Source organism: Nycticebus coucang, chromosome X, assembly GCF_027406575.1.
Source record: "Nycticebus coucang isolate mNycCou1 chromosome X, mNycCou1.pri, whole genome shotgun sequence".
Lineage (NCBI taxonomy): Eukaryota > Metazoa > Chordata > Mammalia > Primates > Lorisidae > Nycticebus > Nycticebus coucang.
This window is the reverse complement of record NC_069804.1, coordinates 31054711-31076796: the sequence shown is the minus strand read 5'-3', so window position 1 is coordinate 31076796 and position 22086 is coordinate 31054711. Positions and strand designations below refer to the sequence as shown.

Here is a 22086-nt window from a genome sequence, read left to right as displayed (position 1 = left end):
CGGTATATGGGGCCATTGCCCTACTCGCTGAGCCACAGGCGCCGCCCTGATCTCTTAGTATATTTTTCAAGACTGTAACAGACCATGAGATAGATGGAGTTAATATGTGGCTATTTAAAAGTGGTTTCCACTTAACAAAAATCCTGTAGCATGATTGTTCTATAAATTATTTGGAAAGTTCATTTAGGGGAAATAATAACTATCATATTCCTATCTTTTCCTTGTTATTTAGTAGCACTTTTTTTTTTTTTTTTTTGAGACAGAGTTTCATTATGTCGCCCTTTGTAGCATGTCCTGGCATCATAGCTCATAGCAACCACAATCTCTTGGGCTTAAATGATTCTCTTGCCTTAGCCTCCAAAGTAGCTGGGACTACAGGCGCTGACAATGCCCAGCTATTTTTTTGTTATAATTGTCATTGTTGTTTTGCAGGCCCAGCTGGGTTCGAACCCGCCAGCTCCAGTATATGTGGCTAGCGCCCTAGCCACTGAGCTACAAGCACCAAGCCTACTAGCACTTTTCTATATGTGAATGAAAAATCCTGAAACTGGTACTCTTACCTCTGCCAGTAGATCATTTGTTATGTTCTAATATCAGTCACTTCTTGTTGCCGTTTAGCTTGAAGAATTCACACTCTAGTACAAAAACTTTTCTGTTTTATTATTATTTTTATTTTTTATTTATTTTTTTTTTTTTTGTAGAGACAGAGTCTCACTTTATGGCCCTCGGTAGAGTGCCGTGGCCTCACACAGCTCACAGCAACCTCCAACTCCTGGGCCTAGGCGATTCTCTTGCCTCAGCCTCCCAAGTAGCTGGGACTACAGGCGCCCGCCACAACGCCCGGCTATTTTTTGGTTGCAGTTTGGCCGGGGCAGGGTTTGAACCCACCACCCTCGGCATATGGGGCCGGCGCCCTACCCGCTGAGCCACAGGCGCCGCCCAAAACTTTTCTGTTTTAAAAGCAAGGTTTGCTTTAAGCTGTTAGGCGTTATATCATCATATCTTCAGAGCCTGAACCAGTACCCGGCAGTACAGGATAGTAATGATTGAGAGCATAGACTTCAAGTTTGTCTCCTCGCTTTGCCACTTGTTAACTGTGTGACTGTTAACTGTGTGACTGTAAGCAAATGCTTTACCCTCTCTAAAGTTTCCTCATTTGTAAAATGTGTGTGATAATATCTCTCATGGGATTATTTTGGAGATTAAATATGGCTCAATAAATATCTAAAATCAAAACCTCCAAAGCATTAAGAAAATGGATGAAAGTTCCAAAGCTTTATGCTGACATACATACTTTTTGTTCAACAGTTATTACTGTCAGACCAGTCAGAAAAATGAGTACTTCCTTTATTTTTTAATTTTAAAAGTCCTTTTAAGACTTGTCTAACTTTCTTCAAACCTGGGAAATGCTCAACTTCACCAGTCTGAACATGCTAGCCGTGACTGGCAGCCTGAGATAGTATTGTCTTTCTAGAGGTTGCTTGGGGGTGGTGGTGGTGCAGAATGCTAAATACCTTTCTTGCCTGGGACAATCTTACATGAAGAAAAATTATTGTACCTCATATTACTGAATCAATGGTATGCCATTGAAACACAATAGAGTAGACTGATACTTAGGGCAACTATCTTTAGACCTCTTTCTAGAACCCATTTTAGGTGTCTCAAACCCAGCAGACATTTAAATAAGTGAAGCCTGGCTGGGCCTCAGTAACTGGGACCCCCTCCAGAGTGTAGAAGAACTAGGCAAACTGTCCCTTCTAAAAGGAGAATGGTACTTTAGCTTCAGCCAGTTGTTGCCTAGATCATCCGATTTTCAGAGAAAATGTAGTTATTAATATCTAAAATTTTATGTGAATTCTCCCTATTTTAAATGTAGTTAAGCTTTTTTTTCTTTAAACACTGCTTAGGCCAAAACAAGCAGATTTGTGGGCTGGATTCAGCCCACAGACCAGTGGTTTGCAACCTCTGATATCATTATTTTAGGAAGTAAGCTAAAATTCTGGCAGAGGTAAAATGCTCTAGGCCATAAAGGTACCACCCTGTATAATTTGCTGAACTCAGAAAAGACTGTGGAAACAAAACAGTAGGTGTCACTTTCTAGAGTGTGGGGAATTGTGGCATCAAAGCAGAGCTCTACAGGAACTTTTCTCTGATTGGGAGGAAGAATTCTATTGAGAGGAATCCTAGCAGCTGCTTTTTCAGGAACAGAACCCACTGTGCCTTGTGGTGTCAGCACTCCTGAATTAAGGAGGTAGCTGCGCCACTGAAGGAAGCCTCAGTGATTCCACTTCTAAGCATAGCATTTGGGCCCCTTAGTCACTGTCTTATCTTTAAAAGAGGAGTCCTCACAAAGCTGACAGGCAGTAAAGGCTTCACACTAGAGTTTCCTGGTTCATGTGGCCCCTGGCCTTATGTGATTGTAGGGTTTATACCTTCAGTATTTATTCTTTCTTAATCTAAGGTTACTGCCTACACAATTCCACAATCCACAGCTGTGGCCATCTGGGCTGTAGTGGGGGAGTTTCAAGGGTGTCCCAGGAGTTTGGTCACATCTGAGCCTAGCCTGTACAGCTAGTACAACTTAGATATTCCTTGAGTCCTCTGTCTGGTTTTATTTTATTTTATTTTTGAGACAAGAGTTTCACTCTGTCGCCCTGGGTATAGTGCTGAGTCGTCATAGCTTACAGCAACCTCAAACTCCTGGGCTCAAGCAATTCACTTGCCTCAGTCTCCCGAGTAGCTGGGACTATTGGAACCTGCCACAACACCTGGCTTTTTTTTTTTAACATCTGGCTATTTTTTAGGGATGGGGTCTCACTCTTGCTCAGGCTGGAGAACTAAGCAGTCCATCTACCTTGGCCTCTTGGAGTGCTAGTATTACAGGTGTGAGCCACTGTGCCCGGTTTCTGTCTGGTTTTAAAATGTCAAAAAATTGGGCGGCGCCTATGACTCAGTCGGTAAGGCGCCGGCCCCATATACCGAGGGTGGCGGGTTCAAACCCGGCCCCGGCTGAACTGCAACCAAAAAATAGCCGGGCGTTGTGGCGGGCACCTGTAGTCCCAGCTACTCGGGAGGCTGAGGCAAGAGAATCGCTTAAGCCCAGGAGTTGGAGGTTGCTGTGAGCTGTGTGATGCCATGGCACTCTACCGAGGGCCATAAAGTGAGACTCTGTCTCTACAAAAAAAAAAAAAATGTCAAATCATTAGGGTGGTGCCTGTCGCTCAGTGGGTAGAGCGCCGGCCCCGTATACCGAGGGTGGTGGGTTCAAACTCAGCCCTGGCCAAACTGCAACAAAAAAATAGCCATGTGTTTTGGTGGGTGCCTGTAGTCCCAGCTACTCGGGAGGCTGAGGCAAGAGAATCGCCCTAAGCCCAGGAGTTGGAGGTTGCTGTGAGCTGTGTGACGCCACGGCACTCTACCGAGGGCGATAAAATGAGACTCTGTCTCTACAAAAAAAAAAAAAAGTCAAATCATCATTCAGTACCTTAATATTGTATAAAAAGTAGCAGCCCTGGGTGGTGCCCTTTAGCTCAGTGGGTAGGGCGCTGGCCACATGCACTGAGGCTGGTGGGTTTGAATCCAGCCCCGGCCAGCTAAAACAACGACAACTGCAACAACAACAAAAAATACCTGGGTGTTGTGTGGGCGCCTGTAGTCCCAGCTACTTGGGAGGCTGAGGCAAGAGAATCACTTCTGCCCAAGAGTTGGAGGTTGCTGTGAGCTGTGACGCTACAGCACTCTATCCAGGGTGACAGCTTGAGACTCTGTCTCAAAAAAAAAAAAAAAAAAATAGCAGCCCATTATAATATAGTAAAACCCCCATAATTGACCACCTCCTTAACTTGACCTAATTTTCATAGACCGGACATGTACTACGTGTACATACCAGTACAGTAGCCTAGTCCCTTATGTTGATTACCTCCATATGTTGATCAGTTTACAGATGTTCTACTGTAATTCTCAAGAAATGAAGTCATTGTATATTTTGCATAGTAGTTGCATACATTGATATATATGGACAAGAATAGAGTGTATGTTTTGAACTGCATTATAGCTACATTTATAATATGATACGACAGTATATGGCAATGTTTTTATTTTATTTGTTTTCTATGGGATTAAATACAAAAATACATTATAGTACTTTAAGTGTTTTTAAAAGAAACTGACTAACCTCATTGGCTAGAATATTTTCTGTTTGTAAACTATCTATTGGCTTAGCCTTCCAGTGAGCAAAAGGGAAATTGCTTTTTTTGTTTTTTTTTTTCCTTTTTCGGTTTTTGGCTGGGGCTGGGTTTGAACCCGCCACCTCCAGCATCTGGGGCCGGCGCCCTATTCCTTTGAGCCATAGGCGCCGCCTGGGAAATTGCTTTTCTTAAAAGAAATATTTTAATATTATTACTATGAAATACTGAATGATTTTCCTCGTCAATTATTGCTCACGTGAGTGAATATTTGTAAAGCACAGAGTGCTCACCACTATTAAAATTACATGTGTAGGGCAGCCCCTGTAGCTCAGTGAGTAGGGCCCCGGCCCCATATACCAAGGGTGGCAGGTTCAAACCCAGCCCCGGCCAAACTGCAACAACAACAATAAAAAATAGCCTGGTGTTGTGACGGGCGCCTGTAATCCCAGCTACTCGGGAGGGTAAGGCAAGAGAATCGCCTAAGCCCAAGAGCTGGAGGTTGCTGTGAGCTGTGATATCACAGCACTCTACCAAGGGCAAGAAAGTGAGACTCTGTCTCAAAAAAAAAAAAAAATTACATGTGTAATCCCTTAAAGAGAATTATGATTTTATCAGTTTAGATTTCTTTTTGTTGTGATAAGTTGGTCCACCATTAATCATCTTTTTGGATGGTAGCCATTTTGGAGGGGGTGGAAGCTATTGGCTTCGTTGTTTTTTTGTTTGTTTGTTTTTTCAGAGACAGAGTCTCACTTTGTTGCCCTTGGTAGAGTGCCGTGATGTCACACCTCACAGCAACCTCCAGCTCTTGGGCTTAGGCGATTCTCTTGCCTCCGGAACAGCTGGGACTACAGGCGCCTGCCACAATACCTGGCTGTTTTTTATTGCAGTTTGGCTGGGGTCAGGTTCGAACCCACCACCCTAGGTATATGGGGCCAGCACCCTACTCACTGAGCCACAGGCGCTGCCCTAGCTGTTGGCTTCTATTTGAAAGATGCTTTAATCTGTTTCTTCAGAGGCAAGCATTTATAACCATTAAAGGGGGGTGGTGGGGACTTTTTCCATCTAGCTTTGCTTCTTGTGTGTTCTAAAACCGCTAACTTATTTATACAAGGATTCTTTTCCCCCCATAGTCCTTCACCTCACACACCTTTAGCTCCCTCTTTGAATGATAAACTGGATGAGGGTTTGCTGTCTTTTTTCTTAGCCAAAGAAAGGCACTCATCACTAGGATTATCTCCCAGGAATGTCCTTGGTACCTACCAGCGACACAGTGGAAAGAAGACAGACCTTGGAGAAGGCAGGCTTGGATTTGAGTCACAAAATTCTGCCATATGCTCATTTTTTCAGTTCATTTTATTTATAAAATGGAGATAATCATAACTACTTTTGAGGGCATTTTCGTTAAATGGTAGCTAATAATAGTGGTAGAATTTGGTGATAGCTTTGAACTCAATAGCACCTGAGGTCTCTAAAGGCTAACAAAACTAGCCGAGAACTGGCAGCTCCAAAAAGCACTTGAAATATATGAATGCCCATGCTCTTTATATCTGAAACCTGTCTGTTCTTGTTGATCCTTGTTGCTTTTTCTTCTGTCTCATAGAAAGATAATTGTATTGCCCTCTTATTTTAAAGACTTATAATTGGGGTGGGAAAACAAAACCATGTTTTGAGCCACTAGAAAAGTTGGAATTAAAATTTTAGGTGCTTCAGTGTTGGGTTCAAACCCAGCCCCGGCCAAACTGCAACAAAAAAATAGCTGGGCGTTGTGGCGGGTGCCTGTAGTCCCAGCTGCTCGGGAGGTTGAGGTAAGAGAATCGCCTAAGCCCAAGGATTTGGAGGTTGCTATGAGCTGTGACACCACAGCACTCTATCGAGGGCCATAAAGTGAGATTCTGTCTCAAAAAAATTTTTTTTCTTTTAGGTGCTTCAAAAGCTCTTTATTGAAGAGTGATTAGCCGTGAAGTGTTCTGAATGTAGCCTCTCAAATATTAAGGGATCATTTCCTGGTAGAAAGCTGCCACCATTTCTTTAAGTACTAGCAGATTTGATTAGTTAAGGTCATCTCTACCATTAAATTTTTTTTTTTTTTTTTTTTTTTGAGACACAGTCTCACTTGGTCACCCTTGGTAGAGTGCCATGGCGTCTTAACTCACAGCAACCTCAAACTCTAGGGTTCAAGTGATCCTCTTGTCTCAGACTCCCATGCAGTTGGGACTACAGGCACCTGCCACAATGTGTGCCTGGCTATTTCTTTAGAGATGGGGGTCTTGCTCTGGCTCAAGCAGTCCACCCGCTTTAGCTTCCCAAGTGCTGGGATTATAGGCATGAGTCTCCACGCCAGGCCTTTTACCGTTAAATTGAATGAATTCCTTTGTTTTCCCCCTGTTTCCCCTAATGAGTATTGAACATCTATTCTGTGCTAAGCAGTGTGCCTAGTCAGTTGTATACCCTCAAAGGAGATACGGAATTAAGGAATCTAGGAGTTGCAGATCTTAGACTGTTAGTTAAACACAGATCCTAAGGCTTACAGTTCATTGTCTACTAAAGTAGCTACTATGGGTAGACTACTGAGCACTGGTGATGGGGTCAGTCTGAATTGAGATGTACTGTCAGAATAAAATATACACTGGATTTCAATTGAAAAAATATGTAAAATAAAAAAAATTTAAAAAAGGCCAGGCGTGGTAGCTCACGCCTGTAATCCCAGCACTGTGGGATGCTGAGGCTGGAGGATTGCTTGAGCTCAGGAGTTTGATGCTTATCTGAGCGAGAGTGAGATCCCGACTCATGAAAAAAATTGACAAACCCAGCCAGGCCCCGCGGCTTCAGAGGCTGAGGCAGCAGGATGTCCATAGCCTGAGTCTTGAGGTTGCGGTGAGCTACGATGCCAGTGTACTCTATGCTCAGAGCATAGGGTAGAACTCTGTCTCGACAAAAATAAATAAATAAATAAAAATTAAAATTAAAACATAAAGAAAGGAAAAATATGTAAAATAGCAATGATTTTTATATTGATTACATGTTAATATTTTTGATGTGTTGGGTTAAATAAAATATGTTAAAATTAATTTTACCTGTTTCTTTTTACTATTTAATGTGGCCACTGGAATATTTAAAATTATACATATGACTTGCATTATTTTTATTGGACAGTGCTGCCTAAGAGCTTTAGTGACTTATAAGATTAGTCATATGCTAGGGCTCCTTTGGCTAGTGTAATTTGTAGATAGCTTTACTGTGAAAATGGCAGGTAATGTTTGTTTTGATTATAAAAAGATGGATAATTCAAATCTTGTTTCAGAAAAAAGTTAAATTACCGGGCGGCGCCTGTGGCTCAAGGAATAGGGTGCTGGACCCACATACCGGAGGTGGTGGGTTCAAACCCAGCCCAACCAAAAACTGCAAAAAAAAAAAAAAAAAGTTACCACTAAGGGCTTTGAAATAATTTACATTTTAAATTAAGGCCTAAATTGTTAATCTGGTAGAATCTCTTAGCATTTGAAATTTGGGGTATTTTCAAAGGGACAAATTGGAAAACTGTACCTATTGATTTAATAACCTAAATCTATTTTTCTTTCGTAAGTATTCACAAGTTGCACTTATAGGCGATCTCTGCTTACCCAATATATGTGGGGGTAGGGGACTGGAAGAAGGTAGGGAGGACAAGATTCATCTAAAAGGTGTATCAGGCTTGGTGCCTGTAGCACAGTGGTTGCACTGGCCACATGCACCGAAGCTGGCGGGCCAGCTAAACAACGATGACAACTGCAAAGCAACAACAACAAAAAAATAGCTGGGTGTTATGGCTGGTGCCTGTAGTCCCGGCTACTTGGGAGGCTGAGGCAAGAGAATTGCTTAAGCCCAAGGGTTTGAGATTGCTGTGAGCTGTGACGCCACAGCTTTCTACTGAGGGCAACATAGTGAGACTCTGTCTCAAATAAATAAATGGTGTATCTATTTTTATGAATATGAATAGTGTTTTGTCCAAATCTATCTAATTAGGTGATTGGCTCAGCATAGTAAAATTGATTCATCATTTAACAGATATTTGAGCAGACACCAGCTTAAGGCTCTGGAAATGCAGTGGTGAATGAGGCATAGACCTTGAATAAAGCTACAGGCTTTTGTTTGGTCAGTTGGTTTTTGGTTTTATTTTTACTTTTTGTTTGGAAATAATTTCAAACTTACAGAAATTGCAAGAATAAAAACAGGACAAAGAACACTATATACCCTTTATTCCAATTCACCTACTGTTAACATTTTTCTGTTTGCTTTCTAGTTTGCTCCCTGTATTCCCTGTATACACACATAGGTATGCATGTACATGCATGTTTGTGTGTACACAAACATATATATAGATATTTTTTCCTCACCTATTTTAAAGTAAGTTGCATGCCCTTTACCCCAAAGTGCTACATCATATAATTCCTAAAAATAGGAACATTCTTGTGTGTAACCACAATTCAGTAAACTTACTAGATTCACTACACTAAACATTAATGAAATACTTCTAATCTATCTTCTACATTTCATTTTTGTGATTTGATCCATTGATTTCTTTTATAGCATTTCCCTGCTTTAGGATCAAATTTAGGATCAGGTATAAGATTTAGGTGTTGGCTTGGCACCATGGCTCAAGCCAGCCATGGGTAAGGTGCCAGCTACATACACCTGAGCTGGCGGGTTCGAATCCAGCCCGGGCCCACGAAACAACAATGACAGCTGCAACCAGAAAAAATAATCGGGCGTTGTGGCGGGCACCTGTAATCCCAGCTACTTGGGAGGCTGAGGCAAGAGAATCGCTTAAGCCAGGAGTTGGAGGTTGTTGTGAGTTGTGATGCCACAGCACTCTACCCCGGGTGACAGTTGAGGCTCCTGTCTCAAAAAAAAAAATAAAAGAAGATTTGGGTGTTATGGCTCTATCTCCTTTAACCTGGAACATTTTTCTAGCCTTTGTCTTAATAAAACATTGACATTTCTAAAGACGATATTCCTTTTCCCCCCCCATCCCCCCTTTTTTGAGACAGAGCCTCAACCTGTCACTTTGGGTGGCACCTTAGCCGCTTGAGCCACATGCGCCGAGCCCTTTTGCTCCCTTTTTAATAGGACATTTCTCATTTAGGGTTTGTCTATTTCCTTATGATTAGTTTCAGTTTATTCATTCCTGATTGTAATTTGTAAAGCAGTGCTTCTCAACCTGTGGGTCACGACCCCTTTGAGGGTCGAACGTGACTCTTTCACAGGGATCGCCTAAATACATCCTGCATATCAGATATTTACATTACTATTCATAACAGTAGCAAAATTACAGTTATGAAGTAGCAACGAAAATAATTTTACGGTTGGGAGGTCACCACAACATGAGGAACTGTATTAAATGATTGCGGTATTAGGAAGGTTGAGAACCACTGTTAGAGTGATGTGTACTTCTCAGGGTATCATATCTGTAGCTGTATACAGTTCCTCTGTCCCTCTTGGGTGATGTTCATCTTGATCACTCAGTTAAGGTGATGTTTGGTTTATCCACTGTATAGTTAAATTTTTCCACCTTGCAACTAATAAGCTTTGAGGAGACACTTGTAAGACCATGCATATATCCTACTCTTCATCCAGATTGCCCCCTAGGTTTAGTATCCATTGATGATACTAACTTGAAACAGTCTGTACAATGATGGTTGCAAAATGATTTTCCCAGCTCCAGTGTTCCCTGCACATTGACCAGTTAGATTGTACCGCAAGAAGGGGACCCTCTTCTTCTGTCCCAGTTTTGTTTGTATGTATTTAGGTATTTATTATCGGTATGGGCACATGACTTCCTCTTTTCTACTGGCTTATAATTCATTACTGATGTTTATTATTTTGGTGTTCAAATTATTGCACATTTGGGCAATGTGAACCTCTTTGACTCCACTCCCAGGTCCTTATAACATCTTAACTTCAGTACTTCCTCACTCTGCCTAATAATGACATGTTCCACGTAGAGCTAGAGGTTTTTATATGAGAGACCTTCAGGTACACATATGGTTTCAGTATAGTGTCTTTAGTGTTCCCATAAGGGTAAGTATAGCCTGCTGTGGCAGCATAGTGGAGGGTCCTCTAGCCTATGTAGGTGGAGGAGAGCCAGGGCCGAAGGACTAAGTGGGAGGATGTCAGTGGGAACCTCCTTAGAGGAGACACTACCAATATTGACATGTATAGGATCAATAGGAATAAAGTAAAATACATAATTAGACTTAACCATACTTTAATTTCTTTTGATAGAAAATGACTGTGATGTTAGAAGATTGTTACTCTTGGAAGGCTGGTTAACATTCATTTCCTAAGAGAAACTTGACCACCATTTGCTCTGGCATGGCGCAAAGCAATCCACAACTTGATATTCAGGTTCTCCATGATCTTCGACAACGTTTCCCTGAAATTCCAGAGAGTGTGGTGTCTCAGTGCATGTTACAGGTAAGTTATCGGCCAGTGATAGGGATATTAAGTTATAGTTTTGTTTTTATTTGTTTTTTTATTAAATCGTAAAGAGGTAGATCATGTAGACGTTAATGCATTTATGGGGTACAATGTGTTGATTTCATATACAATTTGAAATGCTTACATCATACTGACTGGTTAATATATCCCTCACCCCATATACAGTTTTTATTAGAGCTGGGTTTGTGTTGTAACTAGAACTCAGTTACATTTGCATGTGTGTGGCATGGGGGAACTTTTAGAGCAAGATTTCTCAACCTAGGCACTGTCCCATATTTGGGACTGGATAATTCTTTGTTGTGGGAGTCTGCCGAGTGCATTGTAGGATGTTTAGCAGCATTCCTGGCCTCGACCCACTAGATACAAATAGCATCCCTGCAGTTGTGGCAACTGAAAATGTCTCTAGACATTGCCAAATGTCCCATGGGAAGCAAAATCTGTCCCCATTTAGAACCACGGATTTTAAGAAAAGAGTAAAGACCTGTAGCAAAAAGAGAAAAAGATTCTCCTTACATTTTCAATTTTTGAAAGTTTTTGGATTCTGTCATCAGTCCCTAAATCCTTATAGTTGAATTATGAATCTCAATTTTATCATTTTAACTTAACTACACTACACTTTTTTTGAGACAGTTGCATTATGTCACCCTCGGTAGAGTGCTGTGGCGTCACAGCTCACAGCAACCTCAAATTCTTGGGCTTGAGCAGTTCTCTTGCCTCAGCCTCCCAAGTAGCTGGGACTATAGGCGCCCACTACAATGCCCAGCTATTTTTTTGCTACAGTTGTCATTGTTGTTTACCTGGCCTGGGTCGGGTTCGAACCCGCCACCCTCCGTGTATGTGTCTGGAGCCATAACCACTGTGCTACAGGCACCAAGCCTACACTATACTTTTAAACCTCTTTTTAAAAGTCTGTAGGTCATCCACTCCCTTTCTTTACTGTTTTTCTGGTTGGGAAAGCCTTACTAATATCCAATTTTTTTTTTTTTTTTTTTTTTGAGGCAAAGCCTCAAGCTGTCGCCCTGGGTAGAGTGCCGTGGCATCACAGCTCTCAGCAACCTTCAACTCCTGGGCTTAAGCAATTCTCTTGCCTTAGCCGCCCAAGTAGCTGGGACCATAGGCGTTAGCCACAAGGCCTGGCTATTTTTTGGTTGTAGTTGGCATTGTTGTTTGGCAGGCCCGGGCTGCATTTAAACCCATCAGCTCTGGCATATGTGGTTGGCGCCTTAACTGCTTGAGCTATTGGCACCGAGCCAATATCCAATTTTAAGTGTAAGCCCACCTTCTTTAGTTCAGTCACATTCCCTTTTTGTCTTGTCTTACATTGAAATAAATACTTCATCTCTGAGAGAGAATGTGTCTTGCTACTCAAGAGGTAACAGGCCTGTCACTCCTCCTGTTATTTTTTGGATTATAGCACTTTTCTATCTGGTTCACTTTTCAGAGCAGTACTTCTACCTTGCCCACTGGTCATCCTCACACACAGTAGTGTTCATGTTCAAACTCTACCTTACTGCAGTGTGAGCAGCTCAGTATATAACCTAAACCTATATGCAGGTGAGGTTAATTACAAATAGAGACTGACAGAGCAATGGTGGTAACAGGTACTACTAGGTCTAGACCTCTGGGTTTATGGAATGTGAGTTATAGTTTGCCTTTGTTTTCTCTAACTCCACATTCCCAATCTGAATCTCAGCTCTTTACTTTGGCCCCATTTTGGTCTCTGGTAGAGCAAATGTACTAGAGGGGAACCAAACAGAAGTGAGGCTCTTAGTTTCAAGCACTTCCCAGTCACTTGCCTCACCTATCCTAGGGTGCCCCCTAGCTCTGACCTTGTTTTATTTTGCTTAGCCCTTTATTACCTACATTTTTTCATGGCTACTTAACTAAACTGAAAGAATCCTTTAGCTCAATAAACATTTGTTGATACTTACATTGTTTTAAGTCTTTCACTCTTTTCTTCTTTTGGGATTTAACAGAGTATATTGGTATGGAGACTTAACACCTACTGGCTCTGGAAAGTTTCTTTGTTCACATGAAAATATATGAGACTCAGTAGTTAGCATTTAATGGATAAGCCATAAGCCTCTTTGTGGCCTGTCATCCCTCAATTTAGGATTACTTTTTAGGAGTATGATGTTTTTTTGCCTTTGTCCTTGTGAGAGTGTTCATTATATGTCTTCTTCTTTTTTTTTTGTAGAGACAGAGTCTCATTTTATGGCCCTCGGTAGAGTGCCGTGGCCTCACACAGCTCACAGCAACCTCCAACTCCTGGGCTTAAGCGATTCTCTTGCCTCAGCCTCCCGAGTAGCTGGGACTACAGGCACCCGCCACAACGCCCGGCTATTTTTTGGTTGCAGTTTGGCCGGGGCTGGGCTTGAACCCGCCACCCTCGGTATATGGGGCTGGCGCCCTACCGACCGAGCCACAGGCGCCGCCCCATTATTTGTCCTCATAAAAAAATTTTTTTTTTTTTAGACAGAGTCTCAAGCTGTCAACCTGGGTAGAGTGTTGTGACATCATAGTTCACAGCAAACTTAAACTGCTGGGCTTAAGCAATTTTCTTGCCTCAGCCTCCCAAGTAGCTGGGACTACAGGCGCCTGACAATGCCCAGCTATTTTTTGGTTGTAGTTGTCATTGTTGTTTGGCAGGCCTGGGCTGGATTTGAACCCACCAGCTCTGGTGTACGTGGCTAGTGCCCTAGCCACTGAACTATAGGCGCTGAGCCTGTCTTCTTAAAAATTTTGACCTCTTTATCCAGCCAAATTTTGATTTCTTTAACTATTCCTTATTTTGACTGTTAAATAATTTTATGCTGCAGTCTGTTAAGTGTTCAATTTTTTTTTTCTTTTTAAGACATTTATCAGGTCAGATATGACACTTGAATCTATTCTAGTGGGATATTTACAATACTTTTATAAAGACAATCATTTATTATCTTGTATTTGTGGTTTAAAGTTTTTTTCATGGGAAAATTTACTTGTCACCATAGACATGCTGACAAATCCAACTTTTAAATCATTTTAATTTGGATCTTTTTTGTGATGATGCTAAATAAGCTACCTAATTCAATGTTAAAAACATGAAATTTCAGGATTATTAATAAAAATATCAAATGGCAAAGTGTCTGTGACTGTTTTAGTTTTCAAATAAAACTATAGAGTTTTTGTTCTTCCCTATTCCCTAGGTTTATAAAAACCTTGAAGGAGATATTTTATTTTCACTTTGCATGGCTTTTTCCTTCAGATATCTGTCAGTAACACATTCTAGTTGGCATTTTATCTCAGTCTTTTGGTTCCAAATTTGCTTTCGGTAGCTAGCTTCCTTGCTCAGCATGATTTCCAAGTAGGATAAGAAAAATTGGAGTTCTAATTTTCTTCTTAAGCTTCAAATAATACTTGTTTCTGTGACTCACAGTATTTTTTAAAGTTATCTGAATTTTAGTATCAAACTTTCTATAAGGAAAAGGATAAAAATTATCTATAGAGTTTTGATAAAGCCAGTTATTTAAATTTCTGAAAATTCATTTTGCAAAGGTTTGCTTGAGTGAATGTTTTTTTACTTCCTAAAGCTCCAGTTTAGTAATGTCCTTTTGGCCAAACATCCTCTTTCTTGAAATTACTGTGTGGAAAGAGCACTGGGACTCAGGAGACCAAGAATCTAGAACTGACTCTTCAGTTAACTAGTTAAGTGCCTGTTGTCAAGCCATGTAACTTCCCAGGCATCTCTTTGCTCATCTGTAAATGTGAGTTGAGTTGGAGTAGATGAACTCTAATAAGAGTTCTCCTGACTCTAAGATTATAACATTTTATGCTGTTTTTCGGTTTAACCTATTTGGTTCTCAGAAGTGAAGTGTTTCCTTTCAGTCTTATATAAAATATACTTTTCCCTAAAATAAATATATAGTAATATGTATATATGTGCACATCTCTAGGTGTATTTATGAGCTACAAAGAAAGTCACAATAATTGAGAAAATTTCATGGATTGTTTCAAAAGCAGTGAATAATGTGTGCTTTATGCTAACAAAATAGTTTAGGATTCTGTATTTTGATAGAAAACTGCTTTATGATGTCTTAAAATTTTAAAAAGGGAGACCCTTTTAGTTAATTACTATCAGTTATAATTTCTAAAATGTCAATTTGCTGCTACTGTTTTTGTGTGTGTATAACTCAAAAAATTCAAATCCTTCAGTGATCTTTTTTTTTTTTTTAATTAGAGACAGAGTCTCACTTTGTCACCCTTGGTAGAGTGTCGGGGCATCACAGCTCACAGTAACCTCCAGCTCTTGGGCTTAGGCGATTTTCTTGCCTCAGCCTCCCAAGTAGCTGGGACTACAGGCACCTGCCACAGGGCCCGGCTATTTTTTTGTTGTTGTTGTTGCAGTTTGGCCAGGGCTGGGTTTGAACCCGCCACCCTCGGTATATGGGACCAGTGCCCTACTCACTGAGCCACAGGCACCGCCCAATCCTTCAGTGATTTTGGAAATATACTAAGCCATCTTTCAGTGAGTAAAAACTTTTGAGGCTGGGCATGTGAATTAATTGTATTAAGGCAGTTTGAGACCATGTTTTTTAGTTAAGTTATTATAGTGTGTGAATTAATTGTATTAAGGCAGTTTGAGACCTTTTTTTTTGGTTAAGTTATAACGCTACCAAAATCATGGAGTCAATAGTTCAAAATGTGGACTCATTTTTTTCCTCATTTGTTTCATTTAAACAGTTGATATTATATAGGGATAAATTTGGGTAAAAAAAAAGTGAAGGCTGCTTTAGAATTGTTTTAACTCTTTAGGAATTTTAATTTTTCTTCTCCTTTTGTGGTTTCAGTGTGTTTTGAAAATGAAAGCATTTTCATATTATCAGCTTAAATATTAATGATGGATATTACTTTATATATTGCAGCAATTGTGGTGAATTCAAGATTAGCCCAACATTTTAATTTGTTGAGCTGCAACAAGTAGAAAATGAGTCCTCGATTTGGAGTGAGAAAACTTGGGGTTGAGTCACAATGTTCATTAGTAGGTACTTTACATTTCTGTAGCAGTAGCAGTAGTGGTAGTACTAGTATGTAAGCTAAATGTTTATAAAATAACGTGAATTGTTTGGGATCTTTTCAGGATAAATGATCATGAAACTTTTTTGGTTAAAATACCACTCTTTAGTCTGTAACAGTAGTATGTAACTCTCAAAGCCTTCCACTGTTAGTGTTTGTTCATTTTGCCAATATTACTTTTATCATTTTTCTCCCCTAGAATAACAACAATCTTGAAGCCTGTTGCCGAGCCCTTTCCCAGGAGAGTAGTAAATACTTATATATGGAATACCACAGTCCAGATGACAGTAGGATGAATAGAAATCGCCTTTTGCATATTAACCTGGGTATCCATTCTCCTAGTAGCTACCACCCAGGAGATGGAGCTCAACTTAATGGTGGTCGAACACTGGTCCATAGTTCAAGTGATGGACATATCGATCCACAGCATACAGCAGGTAAACAGCTGATATGTTTAGTTCAGGAACCACACTCAGCTCCAGCTGTTGTGGCTGCCACTCCCAACTACAATCCATTTTTTATGAATGAACAGAACAGAAGTGCAGCTACTCCTTCACAGCCACCTCAACAACCATCTTCCATGCAAACAGGAATGAATCCGTCTGCTATGCAAGGGCCTTCACCACCACCACCGCCACCTCCTTCATACATGCACATACCTCGGTATAGTACAAATCCAATTACTGTTACAGTATCCCAGAACCTCCCTTCTGGACAGACTGTACCAAGAGCTTTACAGATTCTTCCACAAATTCCAGGCAATCTCTATGGGTCTCCTGGCTCTATTTATATTAGACAGACATCTCAGAGTTCATCAGGAAGACAGACTCCTCAGAGTACACCATGGCAGTCCTCACCACAGGGCCCAGTGCCTCATTATAGCCAACGTCCTTTACCTGTTTATCCACACCAACAGAACTATCAACCTTCTCAGTATTCTCCCAAACAACAGCAGATCCCACAATCTGCATACCATTCACCACCTCCTTCTCAATGTCCTTCACCCTTCAGCTCTCCACAGCATCAAGTGCAACCTTCTCAGTTGGGCCACGTCTTTATGCCACCTAGTCCTTCAACTACTCCACCCCATCCATATCAACAAGGACCTCCTAGCTATCAGAAACAGGGAAGCCACTCAGTAGCCTATCTCCCATACACAACATCAAGCTTACCCAAAGGTTCCATGAAGAAGATAGAAATTACAGTTGAACCTTCTCAAAGACCTGGGACAGCAATTACTAGGAGTCCTTCACCCATCAGTAGTCAACCATCTCCACGGAATCAGCACTCACTGTACACAGCTACCACACCACCTTCAAGTTCTCCTTCAAGAGGGATATCTACTCAACCAAAACCTCCATTTAGTGTTAATCCTGTGTATATTACATATACACAGCCAACTGGACCTTCATGCGCTCCTTCACCATCTCCTCGGGTGATACCAAACCCAGCTACAGTTTTTAAAATTACTGTAGGCCGAGCTACAACTGAAAATCTTTTAAATTTAGTGGACCAAGAAGAGCGCTCTGCTGCACCAGAACCTATTCAGCCCATTTCAGTGATACCAGGCTCTGGGGGAGAAAAGGGAAGCCACAAATATCAGAGGAGTTCTAGTTCTGGATCAGATGACTATGCCTATACGCAAGGTAAATTTTAACCCTTTTATGAAAGTTAATCTGTGCAGTGAGGCCGCAATCTTTTATTCAAAATAAAAAATATTAGCTATTTAGTTTTACAAAATGTTTAGTATTTATTAAATGTTGGGCAGTAGTACTACTATTGAGAATAAGACTTCAGAATTGGGTGGCGCCTATGGCTCAAGGAGTAGGGCGCCGGTCCCATATGCCGGAGGTGGTGGGTTCAAACCCAGCCCTGACCAAAAACCACAAAAAAAAAAAAAAAGACTTCAGAATTATCTACAGACTTTGTTTTAAAATATGAAAGTATAGCTTCTCAGTCTTTTGGCTTAGATCAAGTGTAAAATATGAAAGTGTAGACATGATGATAGTGACCTAATAATACTTTTTAAAGAAAAAACATTCCTTGCATTAGGAGAAAAATACAAGCAAAATGGATACTATCAAAAATACAAACTACAGAGTAGGGAAAAGAGATTCATAGAGGGTAGACTAAAAGTTCATCAAATGAAAGAATTTGAATCTTTTCTATTCTAAAGATAGCCCAAAGGGCATATTTATAAGTAATATATAAGAAGTAGAATTAGTAATGAAGAATGTTGTTAGATTAGTTAATAGTAGACTAGTATAAAGGAGAATAAAGTTTTTGTTTTTATTTTTATTGTTGGGGAATCATTGAGGGTACAGAGAAACAGGATACACTGTTTGCATTTGTTAGGTCAAGTCCCTCTTATAATTGTGACCTGCCCTCAAGAGGTGTGTCACACACAAGAATAAAGTTTTTTAAGCGTCTATTCAGATTATTTCATTATACCTGAGAATTTTGTATTCTTTCAATATATAAGAAGGGACATAATTATAATTGTAATTCAGTATGTCTGGTAATGAGCCTGTTCAGGGCACATACGCAAGTATAAAGAGGATCTTAGGGAAACTAAGGATGACAGAATAAGAGGGATGTACATGTGATATCACTTTGGGTACCAGTTAAAAGAGCCAAATTAAAGCAGATATGGAGGCAGTATAGCATTAGAAAGGTGAGAGAGAGAGTAAATGCCAATCTCCAAGTTGGATGAGTGTTCTATATATTAGTAATACATACAGAAATTTTCCAATAACTTAATGTTATTTTCTGCAACAACTTTATCTGTAATGCCATAGCCTTGCTGTTACATCAGCGAGCAAGGATGGAGAGGTTAGCAAAGCAACTGAAACTTGAGAAAGAGGAGCTAGAGCACTTGAAGGCTGAAGTTAACGGTATGGAGCATGACCTGATGCAAAGACGGCTCAGAAGAGTCAGCTGCACCACTGCGATCCCCACGGTAAGTGATCTGTTAGGATGTGTTGATAGGGGGTTTGGACACAGCTGTCTAGACCATTTGTTTTTCTTTTAGGTTCTGTTCCTGGCAGAATTTGGGGGTTTTTTGTTTGTTTGTTATTTTTTTTTTAAACAATGGATGAAGAACTTTTGCCTTCAGTAGTTCTCATCAGAATAATTTTTTTTTTTTTATTAAATCATAGCTGTGTACATCGATATAATCATGGGGCATCATTCACTAGCTTCACAGACCGTTTACCAAGTTTCACATATACCCTTGTAAGATGCACCACTGGTGTAATCCCACTAATTCCCTTCCCTCTACCCACCTCCCTCATCAGAATAATTTGATGCATTATTTATTCCTATGTACAAATTCCATAGGCTCATCAGTATTTTAAAATGCTGACAACATAATCAAGGTATAGCATCTCATTTATTATAAACTGCTAACTGTCAAAATGGAAATGAAAAGTATACATTGACCAAAAGTTTTATAGGCTGTTATTCTCTGTATTTTTTTTTTTTTTTTTTTTTTATTGTTGGGGATCCATTGAGGGTACAATAAGCCAGGTTACACTGATTGCAATTGTTAGGTAAAGTCCCTCTTGCATATTCTCTGTATTTATTCTTTTAAGCACATGATATATAATTTTTAAACATTTAAAATGATTTTTCTAAGTACATTAATTCAAATGAGTTAAAATAACATAAGTATGATATTTGGGCACATGTCGAGTCTAGAATATTTTAAGGCAGAGCAGTTTCATTAAGTATAAGTAATTTTAGAAACTGAAATAACAGTATTAACCAATAGCGGTCGTAAAGGGGGAACTGCCGTAATGAAAAGTTTCAGATAAAAAACAAAAAAGAAAAGTTTCAGATAATACATTTTTTTTTTTTTTTTTTTTAGAGACAGAGTCTCACTTTATCACCCTTGGTACAGCGCCATGACATCACAGCTCACAGCAACCTCCAACTCCTGGGTTTAGGCGATTCTCTTGCCTCAGCCTCCCCAGTAGCTGAGACTACAGGCACCTGCCACAACGCCCGGCTATTTTATTTGTTGTTGCAGTTTGGCCGGGGCTGGGTTTGAACCCACCACCATCGGTATATGGGGCCGGCGCCTTGTTCACTGAGCCACAGGCGCCACCCCAGATAATACATTTTTTAACACGTTTATTAACGTACCTGAGTTCTAACGATCTGAAACAACTGTGAAAATTTTGAAACACATTTCCTAAAATCTTTTGACTTCACAAGCTTTCTATGATCCATTGTATCGTTTTACCTTTCAACATTTATGTATTCAAGAAGCATTTCTTTTGTGTAGTTTATGAACATGACACTTTTTTTTGTAGAGACAGAGTCTCACTTCATGGCCCTCGGTAGAGTGCCGTGGCCTCACACAGCTCACAGCAACCTCCAACTCCTGGGCTTAAGCGATTCTCTTGCCTCAGCCTCCCAAGTAGCTGGGACTACAGGCGCCTGCCACAACGCCCGGCTATTTTTTGGTTGCAGTTTGGCCGGGGCCGGGCTCAAACCCACCACCCTCGGTATATAGGGCCGGCGCCTTACCGACTGAGCCACAGGCGCTACCCTGAACATGACACTCTTGATAGGTGCTTAGTACATACCTACCAGTAAGAAAAACAGGTCAACAGATAATTATAACAGAGAGTGGTAAGTTCTATATATGCTAACAGATAATGAGAGAACTTTTTTATCAACTAGTTTCTGTATAGATTCAGCACACTTCTACATTCTTATATTGTCCTTCTGCCGGAATGCCTTTCTATAAGCTCTGCATGTATAAATCCTATCTGTTCAAGGCTCGGCTTAATCTCTACTTTTTCCATGAAGCCTTTCCACATTGTCCTGCTGTTTCTAAACTCAGGGTAATCTCTCTGAGTTTACAGGTTTAGAGAAATGGGTATAATTGTCTGTTCCCTACAGTCAGCATGTCTGCAGCTACTTCTTCTTAGAGAATTTTTTTACTTGGGATTCCTGGGTCTGTGAATTCAATGAAATGATGTGCAGAGTTTTCATGTGTGTTTGTATGGGAAGCAGATCTATCATAGCTTTCATCTGATTTTCATGAGGTTATTAGATTAACCTCATGAAAATCAGGGTAAGGAATCACTCCCTAAATGGTAGGCAGAGAGGAAAGATGAAGGCATTTTTAGAAGGTAAAGCTGGGGTAACAAAGGCTTGAAATCAAGACAGAAATTGACTTTCAGGAGACAATAAATTTAGTTCCCTGTTGTGAGCATGAGATTTCTGATGAGTTAACACAGGTTAATGTGCATAGGGAGAGTACGACTTAGACTTTGAATGCTAGGTTAAGGTTTTCAAACTTTATTCTGCTGTTACCAGATAACCAGTGGAAATTTTTGAGAAATAGGCATATCAATAATTTAATGAAATTTTCTAATACCGTCTATATTTTTCAGTTTACCCAATATTAGAAGAATTTTAATTACTTAAAAAACTTCAAAGATTGCATAGCCAAGCGTTGTGGTGGTGGGCGCCTGTAGTCCCAGCTACTTGGGAGGCAAGAGAATCGCTTGAGCCCAGGAGTTGAAGGTTGCTGGGAGCTGTGATGCCACGGCACTCTACCCAGGGCGACAGCTTGAGGCTCTGTCTCAAAAAAAACAAAACAAAAAAAACTTAAAAGATTGCAAAGTTATCTTTTTTTTTTTTTTTAGACACAGAGTCTCACTTTGTCACCCTCCGTAGAGTGCTATGGTATCACAGCTCACAGCAACCTCCAGCTCTTGGGCTTAGGCGATTCTCTTGCCTTAGCCTCCTGAGTAGCTGGGATTACAGCTGCCCGCCACAATGCCCGGCTATTTTTTGGTTGCAGTTTAGCTGGAGCTGGGTTCGAACCTGCCACCCTAGGTATATGGGGCTGGTGCCTTACTCACTGAGCCACAGGCGCCGCCCAAGATCGCAAAGTTATCTTTAACTGAAAGATGACAAATATAAATTGAATTTCTGCTGTATTTTTTCCATTTGAAACCTGAATGGAATCTTGTGATTGAGGAAGATATTAAAGGCTGTAATCCATATGGGAATCCAGCTGTGGTAATTGGGCACTTTGGAGTCCTTTAGGTCCCTGTAAAGTACAAACAAATCTTCTTAGCATAGAAGTCATTTTCTTTAGAATAACTATGTAAGTTTTATTTAGCAACTACTTGCTATGTGATAATGCCTGCCAAGTAAAGCCTTAATGATTTTTCTTTTTATTGGATGTAGAGAACTGTCTGATAAAGTATGGGCTAGTGTTCCAAAAAAAGGCGTAGATTTTAGATCACTTTTATTAATGAGTCTTCTTTAGAAAGGAAAAAAAGAGAAGTTGGTGAAACTGCTGCCCTGTGGTTTAACATATTATAGAAAATTTCAAAGATACATA

At 40.3% G+C, this 22086-nt stretch overlaps 1 protein-coding gene across 8 annotated transcripts in view; it reads left to right on the top strand.

Annotated features, from left to right (window-relative positions):
- TAB3 (TGF-beta activated kinase 1 (MAP3K7) binding protein 3) overlaps positions 1 to 22086 on the top strand; it is an 82683-nt gene that overhangs the window by 31068 nt on the left and 29529 nt on the right. For 3 of the 8 annotated variants that reach the window (XM_053579299.1, XM_053579302.1, XM_053579303.1), the window contains 3 exons: positions 10449 to 10640; positions 15916 to 17362; positions 18515 to 18675. In XM_053579299.1, coding sequence (XP_053435274.1) covers positions 10539 to 10640; positions 15916 to 17362; positions 18515 to 18675 — 1710 coding nt within the window. In that variant the 5' untranslated portion in view covers positions 10449 to 10538. Of the gene's footprint in view, positions 1 to 6108; positions 6220 to 10448; positions 10641 to 14243; positions 14408 to 15565; positions 15686 to 15915; positions 17363 to 18514; positions 18676 to 22086 lie in introns of those variants that run through there. The other 5 variants (XM_053579300.1, XM_053579301.1, XM_053579304.1 and 2 more) reach the window with 4 other exon arrangements.